We start from the raw sequence: 13,470 nt of genomic DNA on the forward strand, positions 1-13,470 counted from the left end.
CTTAGCATAAACTTTCTTCCAAGCACCAGGAGGTAGCCTCTCTATGCGATGTCGTAGCATAACATGATCACCTCCATTATACTTTCGAAACATGTGATGAACATCTGCAGCAGACTTATTATTTTCATTGCTTAAGTTAATTTTCTGTCGTTCCTCACCATGCAACTTATGAATGTCATGTGCAAACGACTCTGCATACTCTCTAGATCTATATACAGGGGGAAGGAGAACCAAATCTATGGGTTTCCAAGGCTGACGACCAATTGCAAGCCTGAAAAGGACTGACTCCTGTAGAGCTATTAACAGAGCTATTATACGTAAACTCGGATGTAGGTAAAACCCTATCCCATGAAGACACATGTTCACCTACAAGACACCTAATTAAATCACCTAGACTCCTATTAACGACCTCAGTTTGTCCATAGGTCTAGGAATGATAGGTTGTAGAGAACTTAAGACTAGTACCAAATAATTTCCATAGAGTCCTCCAGAAATAACTAACTTAACATCTATGTCAGATGCTATACTCAAGGGAATATCATGTACCCTCACTATCTCACTAAAGAAGATCGAGGAAATATAAGCAGCATTGTCAGTCTTGTTGCACGGAATAAAATGAGCCATCTTAGTGAAATGATCCACTACAACAAAGACTGAATCATGAGTCTTGGGCAACCCTAACATAAAGTCCATTCTAACATATTTCCAAGGAACATGGGCAACTGCAAGAGGAGGTGTATAAACTCGTACTTTATTTCATATCCTTGGCCGCTTGGCAAGTACGACACTCTGCGACTATACGAGCAACATCCCTCTTTAAACTAGGCCAAATGAACCTATCCTCAACAATAACAATGGTCTTATCTCGACCAAAGTGGCCAGCTAAACCTCCAACATGTAACTCTCTCACGAGATACTCTCTCAAAGATGTATAAGGAATATACAAATGGATCTCGCGATATAAGTATCCATCATGAATACAATAATCCTTGGAAGGTGGTGAACTAGGATCCGGTAAGCTAGCATAAATCTGTCCAAAATCGTGACACGAAGGATAGTTACGAGATACTCTCAAAGATGTATTAGGAATACACAAATGGATCTCGCGAAATAAGTTTCCATCGTGCTTGGAAGGTGGTGAACTAGGATCCTATAAGCTACCATAAATCTGTCCAAAATTGTGACACGAAGGATAGTCCTGAATCATATATGTGAACCCTACGACCTCGACACTCATAGTGTTAAAAATAAGGGTCACTATACTAAATGCGTCAACAACTTTGTTCTCGATACTTTTGCAATGTCTAAGTACAAAGGTGTACTCCTTAACAAACTCAAACCACTTGGCGTGTCTATGATTTAACTTTTTCTGGGAGATATATTGAAGCACCTGGTGATCAGAATAAAGAACAAACTCCTTGGGCAAAAGATAATGTCGTTAATACCTAAGCGCTTGAACTACAACATAAAACTTTCTATCATAGATGGTAGGGCTGTCAATGGATCAAATCTGGATCGGATCAGCCTTGATCCCTATCCTGATCTATTTAATTTTACCGGATTCGGATCCGGACCAGATTTTTGTCGGATTTTTTATAACCCGATCCATATCCGGATCCATTAGGATCACAGATCACGAACCGAAGCTCCGATCCGTTAAAATAGCAAATTTAGCAGAACCCAAGTATTTGTACATAATCCTAGAACAGTGACCTAAAATACAAAACATAATCCTAGAACAGTGACCTAAAATACAAGTGTTAAGAGTGAAATATCCAAGTACAATTATGGTAATTTATATGGTGGACATGAGCGAACAAGACCCAAAACCACTCCACCTATAGGATGGCTACCTTCTTCTTGGCGTCATTAAGCTTTTCACTGAAAAAGCTATAGAATAGCCACCTTGACTTAACACTCCACCTATTCCACTCCCACAACATCACATGTGACCTCAAACACTTTACCAAAATCCGGTAAAACGTGGACTGGAGCATGGACCAACCTCTCTTTAATCTCAGCAAAGGCTTTCACAGCCGATTTAGACCACACAAACTCCCATTTCTTCATACTATCAGTGATGGGAGCCATGATGGTACTGAAACCCCTAATGAACCGCCTATAGAATGTAGCTAATCCATGAAAATTTAACACGACATAATGACAACAATAAGATAACAATAATAAAATTATGATAAAGGAACAAGAACGGTGATTATAAATCCTCGGGAGATTGAACCGCAAGATAATCTCTACCCCAATCCATCCCCAAATTGATACATCATCAATATTCAAAGAAACGTTTTATTATAATCAAAGTCTAACTTCATAAGAAGCTGATACAAGAATATATATATATATATATATATATATATATATATGCTGTTTACAGACCTAAACAGCTGGGTAAAATAATAGTTCATCTCCCAACTACTTATTAAAGGTTCTAGCTATAACTACTAAGGAACTAGATAATACAAAGTCAAGTACACAATTGAAATAACACTAGTGATAATAACTTTCCCAACTGTTAAGTCAAGATTATACTTAAACAGGATACACACTACTACTAATCCCTATCAAAAGATAAATGCTTACTTCTTTGTAGACAAAGCCAATCATCAGTGTCAGATAGTTCACTGTAAAAGGAAAATGGCATATGATACTTTGATTTGTCTTTTTCTTTTCTCATAATATGGTCCTAATTTGTCCTTAATTTTATGAACATGATCATGATTGTGAAATATCAATGAATCTTCCATATCAATCCCCGTAACTGTTGGTTTAATTTAAAACATGGTTTACTTATATCATACAGGTGTCATCCTAGTTTGTAGGAATAAAAGACTATCTCGTACTGGTAGTTTCAGTTGTTTAGGAAAATAGGTGTAGCTGCAAGTTTTTAGGAGATGAAGTACTTATCTTAACATGTATTCAGTTTCCTTATATTCTGCTTTTGCTTATTGTAATCAATATCTCTTGTTTTAATAACAAAATACATTGCTATATCTCTCTGTCATTCATATACAAACTGGTATATAAACCCAGTATGTGTGCGTGAGTTGTGTAATCTGTTTAGATATTAACACGTGGTATCAGAGCCTCAAAGGGTGTATGCCAAAGTATATGCCCAAGGGTGCAACATCCATAGAAACGATATCCAAAACAAAGACGATGGAGACAGTTAAGAGAAAAGAGAACTCAATGGGACTGAATTACCCAATATTGACAAAGACCAACTACACTGCATGGTCCATGAAGATGAAAGTGTTCATACAAGCTCATGGCGTGTGGAAGGCTGTTGAACCAGCAAACGAGAAAGACAAGATTGTGGAGAAGACTGACAAAACAGCACTGGTAGCAATTTACCAGGGTATCACAGAGGATATGTTGCTATCAATAGCCGAAAAAGAAACATCCAAGGAAGCTTGGGAAATAGTGAAGAAGATGTGTCTGAGAGTAGATCGGGTGAAGAGAGCTAGGGTCCAAACACTGAAGGCTGAGTTTGAGTCCTTAAATATGAAGGACACGGAATTGATTGACGATTTTAGTATAAAACTTAATGGATTGGTGACACATATTCGTACGTTGGGGGAGAATATAGCAGAAGCATATGTTGTAAAGAAGCTACTCAGGGCTGTACCACCAAAGTTTCTGCAAATCACTTCTACCATTGAGCAGTTTGGAGATCTTGAGTCGATGACTGTTGAAGAAACAGTGGGGTCGCTTAAAGCACATGAAGAAAGACTCAAAGGACAGACAGAAAGTAGTGGGGGACAACTGTTGTTAACTGAGGAGGAATGGAGAAAGAGAGAGAATAGTAACGGGAAATTATTATTTACAAAAGAAGAATGGATGAAAAGGTCAGGAAAGGGAGGAACTGAGATTTCTTCAGGTCAAAAAAGCCAGAGCAGCCGTTGGGGACGTGATCGAAGCAAAGTCAGATGCTTCAACTGCAGTCTTATGGGACACTATACGGCCGAATGTCGTAAACCACGTCGTGATAAGGGGGAAAGAGATCGAGAACAAAAGATTGAAGCTAATCTACACATAACACAAGATGAAGAACTGGCTCTGTTATTTACAGAATGCAAGCCAGAAGAAATAAAGAAACAGTTATTGCTGAATGAAAAGGAACTGACACCAAAGCTGAGGAAAGGTAGTGATGGAAGGGTCGAGTCGAATATATGGTATCTTGATAATGGGGCTAGCAATCACATGACTGGTTATCGAGGAAAATTCAAGAATTTGGACGAAGGAGTAACAGGCCAGGTCAGATTTGGCGATGGATCTACTGTTGACATCAAAGGAAAAGGCACAGTTGGATTTATTTGTAAAAATGGAGAGGAATTGATGTTCAATGAGGTATATTATATTCCTGATCTTTGCAATAATATTATATCTCTTGGACAACTTTCAGAAACAGGAAAGGAAATAGTAATGAAAGGCGAGTTCATGTGGATTTATGATGAACTAAAGAGATTGATTATGAAGGTGAAAAGGTCGGGAAACCGACTGTACAAAATAATTCTAGAAACCAGTGTTCTTTCATGTATGATGTCAAAGGTGGAGGAATCGACTTGGCTTTGGCACACCAGATTTGGTCATGTCAATTTCCAGACCATGATGGTGATGTCCAAAGATAATATGGTTTACGGACTACCAAAGTTTGGGAAGCCTAAAGAAGTATGTGTTGGGTGTTTGATGTCAAAGCAAACACGGAAACCATTCCCTCAGCAATCTGTTTTTCACGCCAAACAAGCTCTGGAATTAATTCATGGTGATTTGTGTGGGTCAATCTCACCCAGTAGGCTTGGAAAGGAAAGAAGCCAAATGTGACACATATTCGTGTGTTTGGTTGTGTTGTATACATGAAGCTGCCCAGAGTGCACACCACTAAACTCGATAATCGAAGTCAGAAAATGGTACATCTTGGAATTGAACCTGGAACTAAGGCTTATAGGCTGGTTGATCCATTGACTGGGAAAATCTCAGTAAGTCGAGATGTAATCTTCGAGGAGCATAAAGGTTGGGAATGGAATGAAATGCAACGTCAAGAGGTGTCTGTTAACCAGGATATATTCACTATTCCAGCCACTCATTCGGTTAGTGAGAATGAAGATGTCACAGAGAATGAGGATATCACAGTGGTGGAGCCTGCCACACCAACACATAACTCCGGGGGAACCTCTATACCGAACTCGACGCCTGAATCTGCTGAAGGAATGAGTAGTCATACTGATATGCATGATGAAAGTACAGAGCCTAGGAAGTTTAGAATATTTAATGATGTTTATGCTGAGACAGAACAAATGGTACTAGAGGACGAGTTGTTATTTGTTGGCATTAATGAACTAACAAATTTTAAACAAGCGATTATGGAACCAGCATGGAAGCAGGCAATGGAGGTTGAAATCGAAGCTATAAGGAAGAATAATACTTGGAAGTTAACAGAACTACCATCTGGGCATAGAGAAGTGGGATTAAAATGGGTGTTTAAATTGAAGAGAGACAAGAATGGTGAAGTTATCAAGCATAAGGTGAGACTCGTGGCAAAGGGTTATGTACAAAAACAAGGCGTAGATTTTGATGAAGTGTTTGCCCCCGTTGCTCGGTTAGAAACAGTACGATTGTTGTTGGCTTTAGCGGCTAAAGATGGCTGGGAGGTACACCATTTGGACGTAAAGTCGGCCTTTTTGAATGGGGAACTACAAGAGACAGTATTTGTTTCACAGCCGGAAGGTTTTATCGAAGAAGGAAAAGAGCAGTTGATATATAGACTTATTAAGGCGCTGTATGGGCTGCGTCAGGCACCACGTGCGTGGTATGCGAGGTTGAACAAGTATCTCTTAAGCCTGGGTTTTAGTAAATGCCCATATGAGCATGCCGTTTATACAAAACAAGGAGGAGATGAAGCTTGGTCGTTGGTGTTTATGTAGATGATCTGTTAATAACGGGAACTAGTGTCTCAGGTATCAAGAACTTTAAAAAGCAAATGGCAGATGAGTTCGAGATGAGTGACCTAGGCAAGCTATCATATTACTTGGGCATCGAGGTAAGTCAACTGGAGGGAAGAATTGAACTCAAATAGACAGCGTATGCAACGAAATTACTTGAGAAAGCTGGAATGTCTGACTGCAAACCAGTTAAGTATCCCGTGGAGACAAAGATTCAGATTGACAAGGATGAGAAGGGGAAGGCTGTGAATCCCACCCAATTCAAAAGCATAGTAGGTGGGCTTAGATATTTGGTGCATACACGTCCTGATATAGCATACGATGTTGGTATAGTCAGTAGATACATGGAACGCCCTACTACATTGCACCAAACGACTGTGAAGCGAATCCTGAGGTATATAAAAGGGACGTTGGATCTTGGGTTAATCTATTCGAGAGGAGCTGGTAACTATATTCTATCTGGTTTTTCGGACAGCGACCTAGCTGGGAACGTGGAGGATCGTAGGAGTACAGGAAGGATGGCATTCTACTTAGATGAGAGCCTCATAACCTGGGTATCACAGAAGCAAAGATGCGTGACTTTGTCTTCGTGTGAAGCAGAGTTCATGGCGGCAACTGTTGCAGCTTGTCAAGGTGTATGGCTAAGAAACTTATTGAGTCAAATAACTGGGCGCAAGTTTGGTCCTGTGATTATATATATGGACAATAAATCTGCGATAGACTTGGCGAAAAACCCTGTTTTTCATGGAAGGAGTAAACACATAGACATCCGTTTTCACTTTATCCGCGAATGTGTTGAACGAAAGGAAATTGTTGTCAGGTACGTGAACACTGAGGAGTAACGCGCAGATGTGCTGACAAAGGGAATGAGTACTGTTAAGTTTGAAAAAATGCGTGCTTTGCTGGGCGTCAGGAGCTTACAGAAACATGTTTCAAATTAAGGGGGAATATGTTGGTTTAATTTAAAATATGGTTTACTTATATCATGCAGGTGTCATCCTAGTTTGTAGGAATAAAAGACTATCTCGTACTAGTAGTTTCAGTTGTTTAGAAAGATAGGTGTAGTTGCAAGTTTTTAGGAGATGAAGTAGTTATCTTACCATGTATTCAGTTTCCTTATATTCTGCTTTTGCTTATTGTAATCAATATCTCTTGTTTTAATAACAAAAGACATTGCTCTATCTCTCTGTCATTCATATACAAACTGGTATATAAACCCAGTATGTGTGCGTGAGTTGTGTAATCTGTTTAGATATTAACAGTAACGTCAGATGGTAGTTCAACAATCATGCCTATGCTTGTTGATCTGGAACAATGTCCGTCACCTACCCACAGTTCATAAAATTTGGATAAGAGTTGAACTCTGATCTTCTTGGTCCTTAATTTATGAGGAAGTTAAATGTGTGATGTTGGACTAGGAAACTTCTGTTATGTTTGTACTTTTGGAGACAGGAATGTATATTTTTGCATCAGGTCACTTGATTTTTAGTTTTACTTTCAACTAATTGTGTTTAAACAGATTCTTATGATCTACTTGTTCCTGACCATGAGTTAAAATCCCTGTAACAATCTTCATATGAGAAATAAGTGCAAGATTGCAGACAAGCCTGCATCACCAATACTAGTTTGTTCATTTGTCTTTCTAATTAGGTTTCTGTTAACTATACTTTTATGAAAGTTGGTATATAAAATTAATTTTTTTTGTAGTATATATATATATAAATTGTAACATATCCATAATGTTTTTTGTTCATTGTTAATACTTTCATCATTTGAAGTGAAGATATTTCAAATTTTCATTCTTAACCACCTACTTTCATTCCGTTTAACAACTGGAGAACACAATTATGAGTATAAGTGAAACAATTTACTTACCCTTCAGTTGATTTCCTCTTTTTTTAAAACTCCTGGACACAGGTTAGAAAAACACATACATGATAAACACATGTTGGCAGGATTATTGATAGGAGAATACATATAACCTCCCTAGAGGCGAAGAGCCGAAGACAAATGCTTACTTCTTTGTAGAAAAAAGACCAATCAATCAACGTACACTGTCAGATGATTCACTGTAAAAAGAAAATGGCATATGATACTTCGATAAAATTTAGCAATCTATTCTGGTTTGGATAACAAGATTGGTACATAACAACACTTTATTCCTATTTAACCATGCAATGTACAACTCCCACATACATACACATTTAGCAATTTTCATTCTCTTACAAGAATGGCAAGAAGTAACAATGTGATAGGAACCATAAATTCTGTAGCCCTACTCCTCTCTATTCCGGTGTTTATTTCTGGTCTATGGCTAGCAGCTGAGACTAACAATGCTGGTTTTAAGATCTCGCAAATGCCATTAATCATATTAGGAATTTTGATTTTCGTAGTAGCCCTTTCCGGTGTCGTCGGAGGCCTTAGAGGAATCCAAGCACTGGTTGTATTCTATTACTTTGCTATGATCATAGTTATAATGTTACTAACAAGCTTAGTGGTTTTTTTCTGCATATCTACAGCTGTATTCTCTAGGTATGCCGGGCAACACAGTCCCGATATCTCGTTTTACCCAAAGTTATTTCGTGGTGTTCCAGCCTTTGAGCATGATATAAGAGATTGTCTTGGGTCTCAAAGTATTTGTGCCGACTTGAATAAGACTTACCACACGGCTAAAGATTTCTCAAGTGCACGTCTCACAACTGTTCAGGTACACTATTCTCTGTTTCAAAATTGCGTTTCGTTTCGGTTATATTTGAATGAATAGTTTGAAACATTTTAAGATGTTAATAAATAACTTATTTACATTACTAGGCACAAAAAATTGTGTTTGAAACCAAATTATAAATCAAATATATAAAGCTGTGTGGGCGGAAGAATGGTCAGTGAAACCAAATTTGGCGGTATGATATCTTTATTTAAAGGTGATTTCCATCATCCATAAATAGTAGATAAATTATTAAAAATACTAACCTTTTTTAAAGTTTTTTTCAATTTATTCTCTTCTGAACTTTTTTTATAAAATTATGGAATTAATCAAATCAAAGAGATATGCAACTAGTTGTATCGAGTTTCTTTTTTGTTGCATTTGAGTTGTATGGGATTGCATTTAGTTGTAAAAACTCGTCGAAATTTGCATCTAATTGATACGAGTCGCAAAAAACAGCTTTTTTCACAAAAATAATAATTGAAAAGTAGTATTTTTGCATATAGAAAGGTATTTTTGCATTTTTTTTTTTTAAAAAAATGACAGTATTTTTGCAAAAATGTTTTTGAACTTTGGTATTTTTCAAAAAAACCCAAAATAGTATATTTATTTTAATGTTAATATCATTAAGATTTATATTAGTATCTTTAATTGAAAAAAAATATTATATTCCCTATTGTATAAAATACTTGTTATATATATATATATATTATTCTTAGCACCCCCGAGAACGCTCTTATATAGAGAACCGTTATTTAAAGAATATATAATATATAATTTATTTTATTTTTTATTATATATAGTTACAAATTTTAATTACCAAGTTAAAAGCGAAATTACATAATTCTTTTATTTAAAAAATTATTGGAATTTAATGAAAAAATTTAAACTGATTTTATAGTAGAATCACAGTAAAATAACACTTATTTAAAATTATTCCACACCGTATAACCAATTTTAAATTATGATTTTTCAAATTTTAATTAATAATTTTTCATTTTATTCAAATATAATTATTATTCTAGACTAGTACTGAATTTTATATTTTTTAAAACAAAATTTTACAATTTACGCTAATATTCTATATAATATAACTAAGTGTTCTTCAGGATTCTCCCCATAACAAGCAGTAAAAGGCTTGTAGTAAATCTTTTCTCTGACCTACTACTGAGTTACGATAATATATGTTCATATCACAAATGTATACTTATCTATACCATCTTATAATAATAGGAATTGGGTATAATTTGGTATACATTTTTTTGGTTGGTTTGGTTATCCCTTTTTATAAGCATCGGATCTTTTTAATCAAGTAATCACGACCATTAGATTGAAATACTAAAAGAATATACTTATTCAACTAAACTACGACCACATGTTATTCTATTATTTTTATTATAAATTTATAATTATTATATATTTATATAAATATTTTAAAATTATAAATAACCGGAAAAATAAGAAATTCAAAATGAAATTTTAATATTTTAAGCTAGTCCTTTTTAATTCAACATTAATCATTTTTCGGAACCACTGCTTATATTGAGGTCTGTTAATCAACCTTATGGATAAGGTTGATTCCATGAAGAACTTAAAGCACTTAATGACAATCACAGGTAAAAAAAAAAGAGAATTTACCAAAAATACTAATTTTTCTAAGTTTTTTTGCGATTTTACTATATTCTGATTTTTTTTGCAAAAATACGGAATAAACCAAAATCAATCAGATATGCAACTAGTAGAATAAAGTTTTTTTGGTTGATTTGAGTTTGCATGTATCTGCAGAAACTCGTCAAAAGTTGCATGATTCTGGTTGCCAAAAAACCGTATTTTTGCAAAAAAAAATTGAAAATAGTATATTTGAAAATTAAAACGTATTTTGCAAAATTTTAAAAAAATGACAATATTTTTACAAAAATATTTTTAGACTTGGGTATTTTTCAAAAAAGTCCTAAAAAAATTAATTAGGTCTAAATGAGTCTACAAGACAAAGTAAAACTCTGATACTTCACTTGAACATTCCAAAACTCATTTAGTACAAAACGAGTTCACACTACAACATGGAATCGATTTTGAGAAGACTTTTTCCGAAAAAAGGTTAAAAATAACAATTTTTTGGTGCAAATGGCTGAAAATATCCATTCTGGAAGTGGATGGCTGAAAATACCGTTTTGAATACGCATTTCTCATTTGGTATCGTGTTTTGTACTAGATACGCATTTGTCAAATGGGTATCCAATTTATTATTTTTTTTTATTTTTTTTAAGATACGCATTTGGCAAATGCGTATCTCAATGGTAATACCCAAACTACAAATGTGTATCTTTAGTAATTTTCTTAAATACCCAATTCTCAAATGCGTATTGCACTTACCCAATTACGAAATGCGTATCCAAAACGGTATTTTCAGCCATATGTTTTGAAATTGGGTATTTTCAGCCATTACACCCAAAAATGGGTATTTTTAAACATCACCCACTTTTTCCTGTCGTCAATTTGAGTTATGATCGTTTTTTAATAGCACTTGTGGAAAATTGTAATTGGCCGATCTTTTAGTTAGACCTTAATAACACCACTCCGTGACGGTTTTAGGCCAACTCTAACAGTTTTAATCCAAAAATTTAAATTTTTATCATATTCAAATATTAATCCAAATTTCTGAATAACTCCAATAGTGTGTTACAAATATTTGATCCAAATTAATTTTTACATATAAAAATATATAAACATTATATTAAGCAATTTTATCTTAAATTTATCGTTTAATCATTATTAATAATTTATATAACATTTCATTAATTAATTAAATAAAAAAAATAATACACATAAAAATATTAAAATTGTGCACTTAATTCACGAAAAACACATTTATTGCAATAATTAACATACAAAATATCATTAATACACACTAATTTTCCAAAGGATCTCAAAATAATATGAACATCCACAGACAATATTTTGATTATCTCGGAGGAAACATAAATAGTTTGTCCGACTAAATCAAAATTTTATGTTTTCTAGTATCGTCAAAAGTCATTTTGTGTGTAGTAATTTCTTTTATGCATTTTATGTACTTTTTTATTTTATGCAATGTACTTCTATTTAAATTTAAATGAAATTATGTTTTCTCATTATTTTTTAAAAATAAATTTTGTTAAAATATTAATTATATTATGTTATTAATTATACAATTAAAAAATTAAAAATCAATTTAAAATCTCATAAACTACAAATAATAAAATCATTATTTTATATTAAACCAAATTTGGATCAGTGAACAGTAGTGATCCAAATTTGGATCAGTACTGTTCACTGATCCAAATTTAGATCACCGTTTGGACCACTATTGGAGGATAATTTGGGATAATCTGCCCCAAATTTGGATATTTGGATCATCGTCGGAGATGCCAGGAAGTCTCGTAAGGTTAACCAAGTTTGTCGATTACTTAAATCGTTAAATGATTTAAAATAGGGCTGATTTAAAAAATTAGTCGGATAATTATTATCTCTCGGCTACACCCATTATTTTGAGTCAATATATACAAAAGCCTCGAGCATCATATTTTGATTCTTTATACTATAATAAGTATTAAGAGTAAATAACAGGAGTGTCTGTAGTATACATGCATTTTCGAAAAGTTGGCTGAATTTTCAAATTCACGTAAACGTGGCTGAATTTCATTCCCGACTTTTAAAAACGTGTATGTCGTCAAATAATCCTAACGGTTCTGACGGAGTGGAGGGTAAAATTGGATTTTTATATTTATAATAATTATTTTTTATATATTATAATTATCATCATCTTCGTCATACATTTTCTCTACTTTCCTTATTCTTTCTCCATTGTCATCTTCTACAACACCGAAAATCAAAACCCTCAGTTGAGCTAAACTAAATCAAAATATCACAAACTAGATAATCAAATCAACCCGCAGATACACAACACAAAACAATCCTTAACATCAATTCCATTTAAATAATTAAATGGGCGACTTCTTTGAAATCGGAATCACGGAATCGATCCAAAACTCGATTATACTTAACACATATTCATAATCAAGACCTTAAATACCGGTATACGAATTTAAATCGTCAAAAAAGCAGAGTTTTATCTGGAAAATTAAGAAAAAGAGCGGCGGTGCCTTTCTGGCAACCTCCAAATCGATTACTAAAAATCAACTTATGAAATACACCCACAGAACTACAATCAGCTCTCTATGGTACACTTTACTCTCGCCCATTTAATTAAGAATTAAACCCAACAAAAACACAACTTCTAAATCACAGTTTCTCATCAAAACCTACCAAAAATTTTAATATTTTTCATAAAAAACCACTCTAAATGGCAAAAACAAAGGCTTTAAAAATTGGAAGCACAACATGAACATAATTATATCAATCTCTCCCCTTCTCCGTCTCCAATCAGTAACCACCACCATCGTTGCCATTGTCGCCACGGCCGGTGGTGACCTCTACCGAGACCCGCCTTTCTCCCCAGTTCACAAATTACATAAACTTTCAATTCTCCCCCCTTATTTCACAAGGATATACCTAAATTCAGTGTTTGGGATTGATTTAGGAAATAGAAATGATTTTACCGTGTCTTTCTTATATGTTTAAGCTTTTAACCTAAGTAGAGGTGTATTTTATCTAAATACCCCTCCAATTTAAATATTTTAATTAAGTTAACAGAGCAAATTTAACGGAGTTGACGGTAGACACAATTTTGAAAGGCGGAAAAAAAATTCAACCATCTTTTGTTAATTTGAAAATTCGATCAATATTTTTAAAATGCGTGTATACTTTAGC

General features: G+C 34.3%; 1 protein-coding gene across 1 annotated transcript; it reads left to right on the top strand.

Moving 5' to 3' along the window:
- The first annotated feature begins 6,127 nt into the window (after positions 1–6,127).
- On the top strand, positions 6,128–6,967 carry LOC141696481 (secreted RxLR effector protein 161-like). Its single transcript, XM_074500615.1, has 2 exons — positions 6,128–6,777; positions 6,949–6,967. Exons 1-2 carry the CDS (start codon positions 6,128–6,130, stop codon positions 6,965–6,967), a joined length of 669 nt encoding a protein of 222 aa, XP_074356716.1.
- The last annotated feature ends 6,503 nt before the right edge of the window (positions 6,968–13,470 follow it).

Source organism: Apium graveolens, chromosome 11, assembly GCF_009905375.1.
Source record: "Apium graveolens cultivar Ventura chromosome 11, ASM990537v1, whole genome shotgun sequence".
NCBI classification, from domain to species: domain Eukaryota; kingdom Viridiplantae; phylum Streptophyta; class Magnoliopsida; order Apiales; family Apiaceae; genus Apium; species Apium graveolens.

Excerpts from the sequence above, each read along its gene's own strand:
- LOC141696481 (XM_074500615.1), top strand. The coding sequence starts at position 6,128 with ATGTCTGACTGCAAACCAGTTAAGTATCCCGTGGAGACAAAGATTCAG.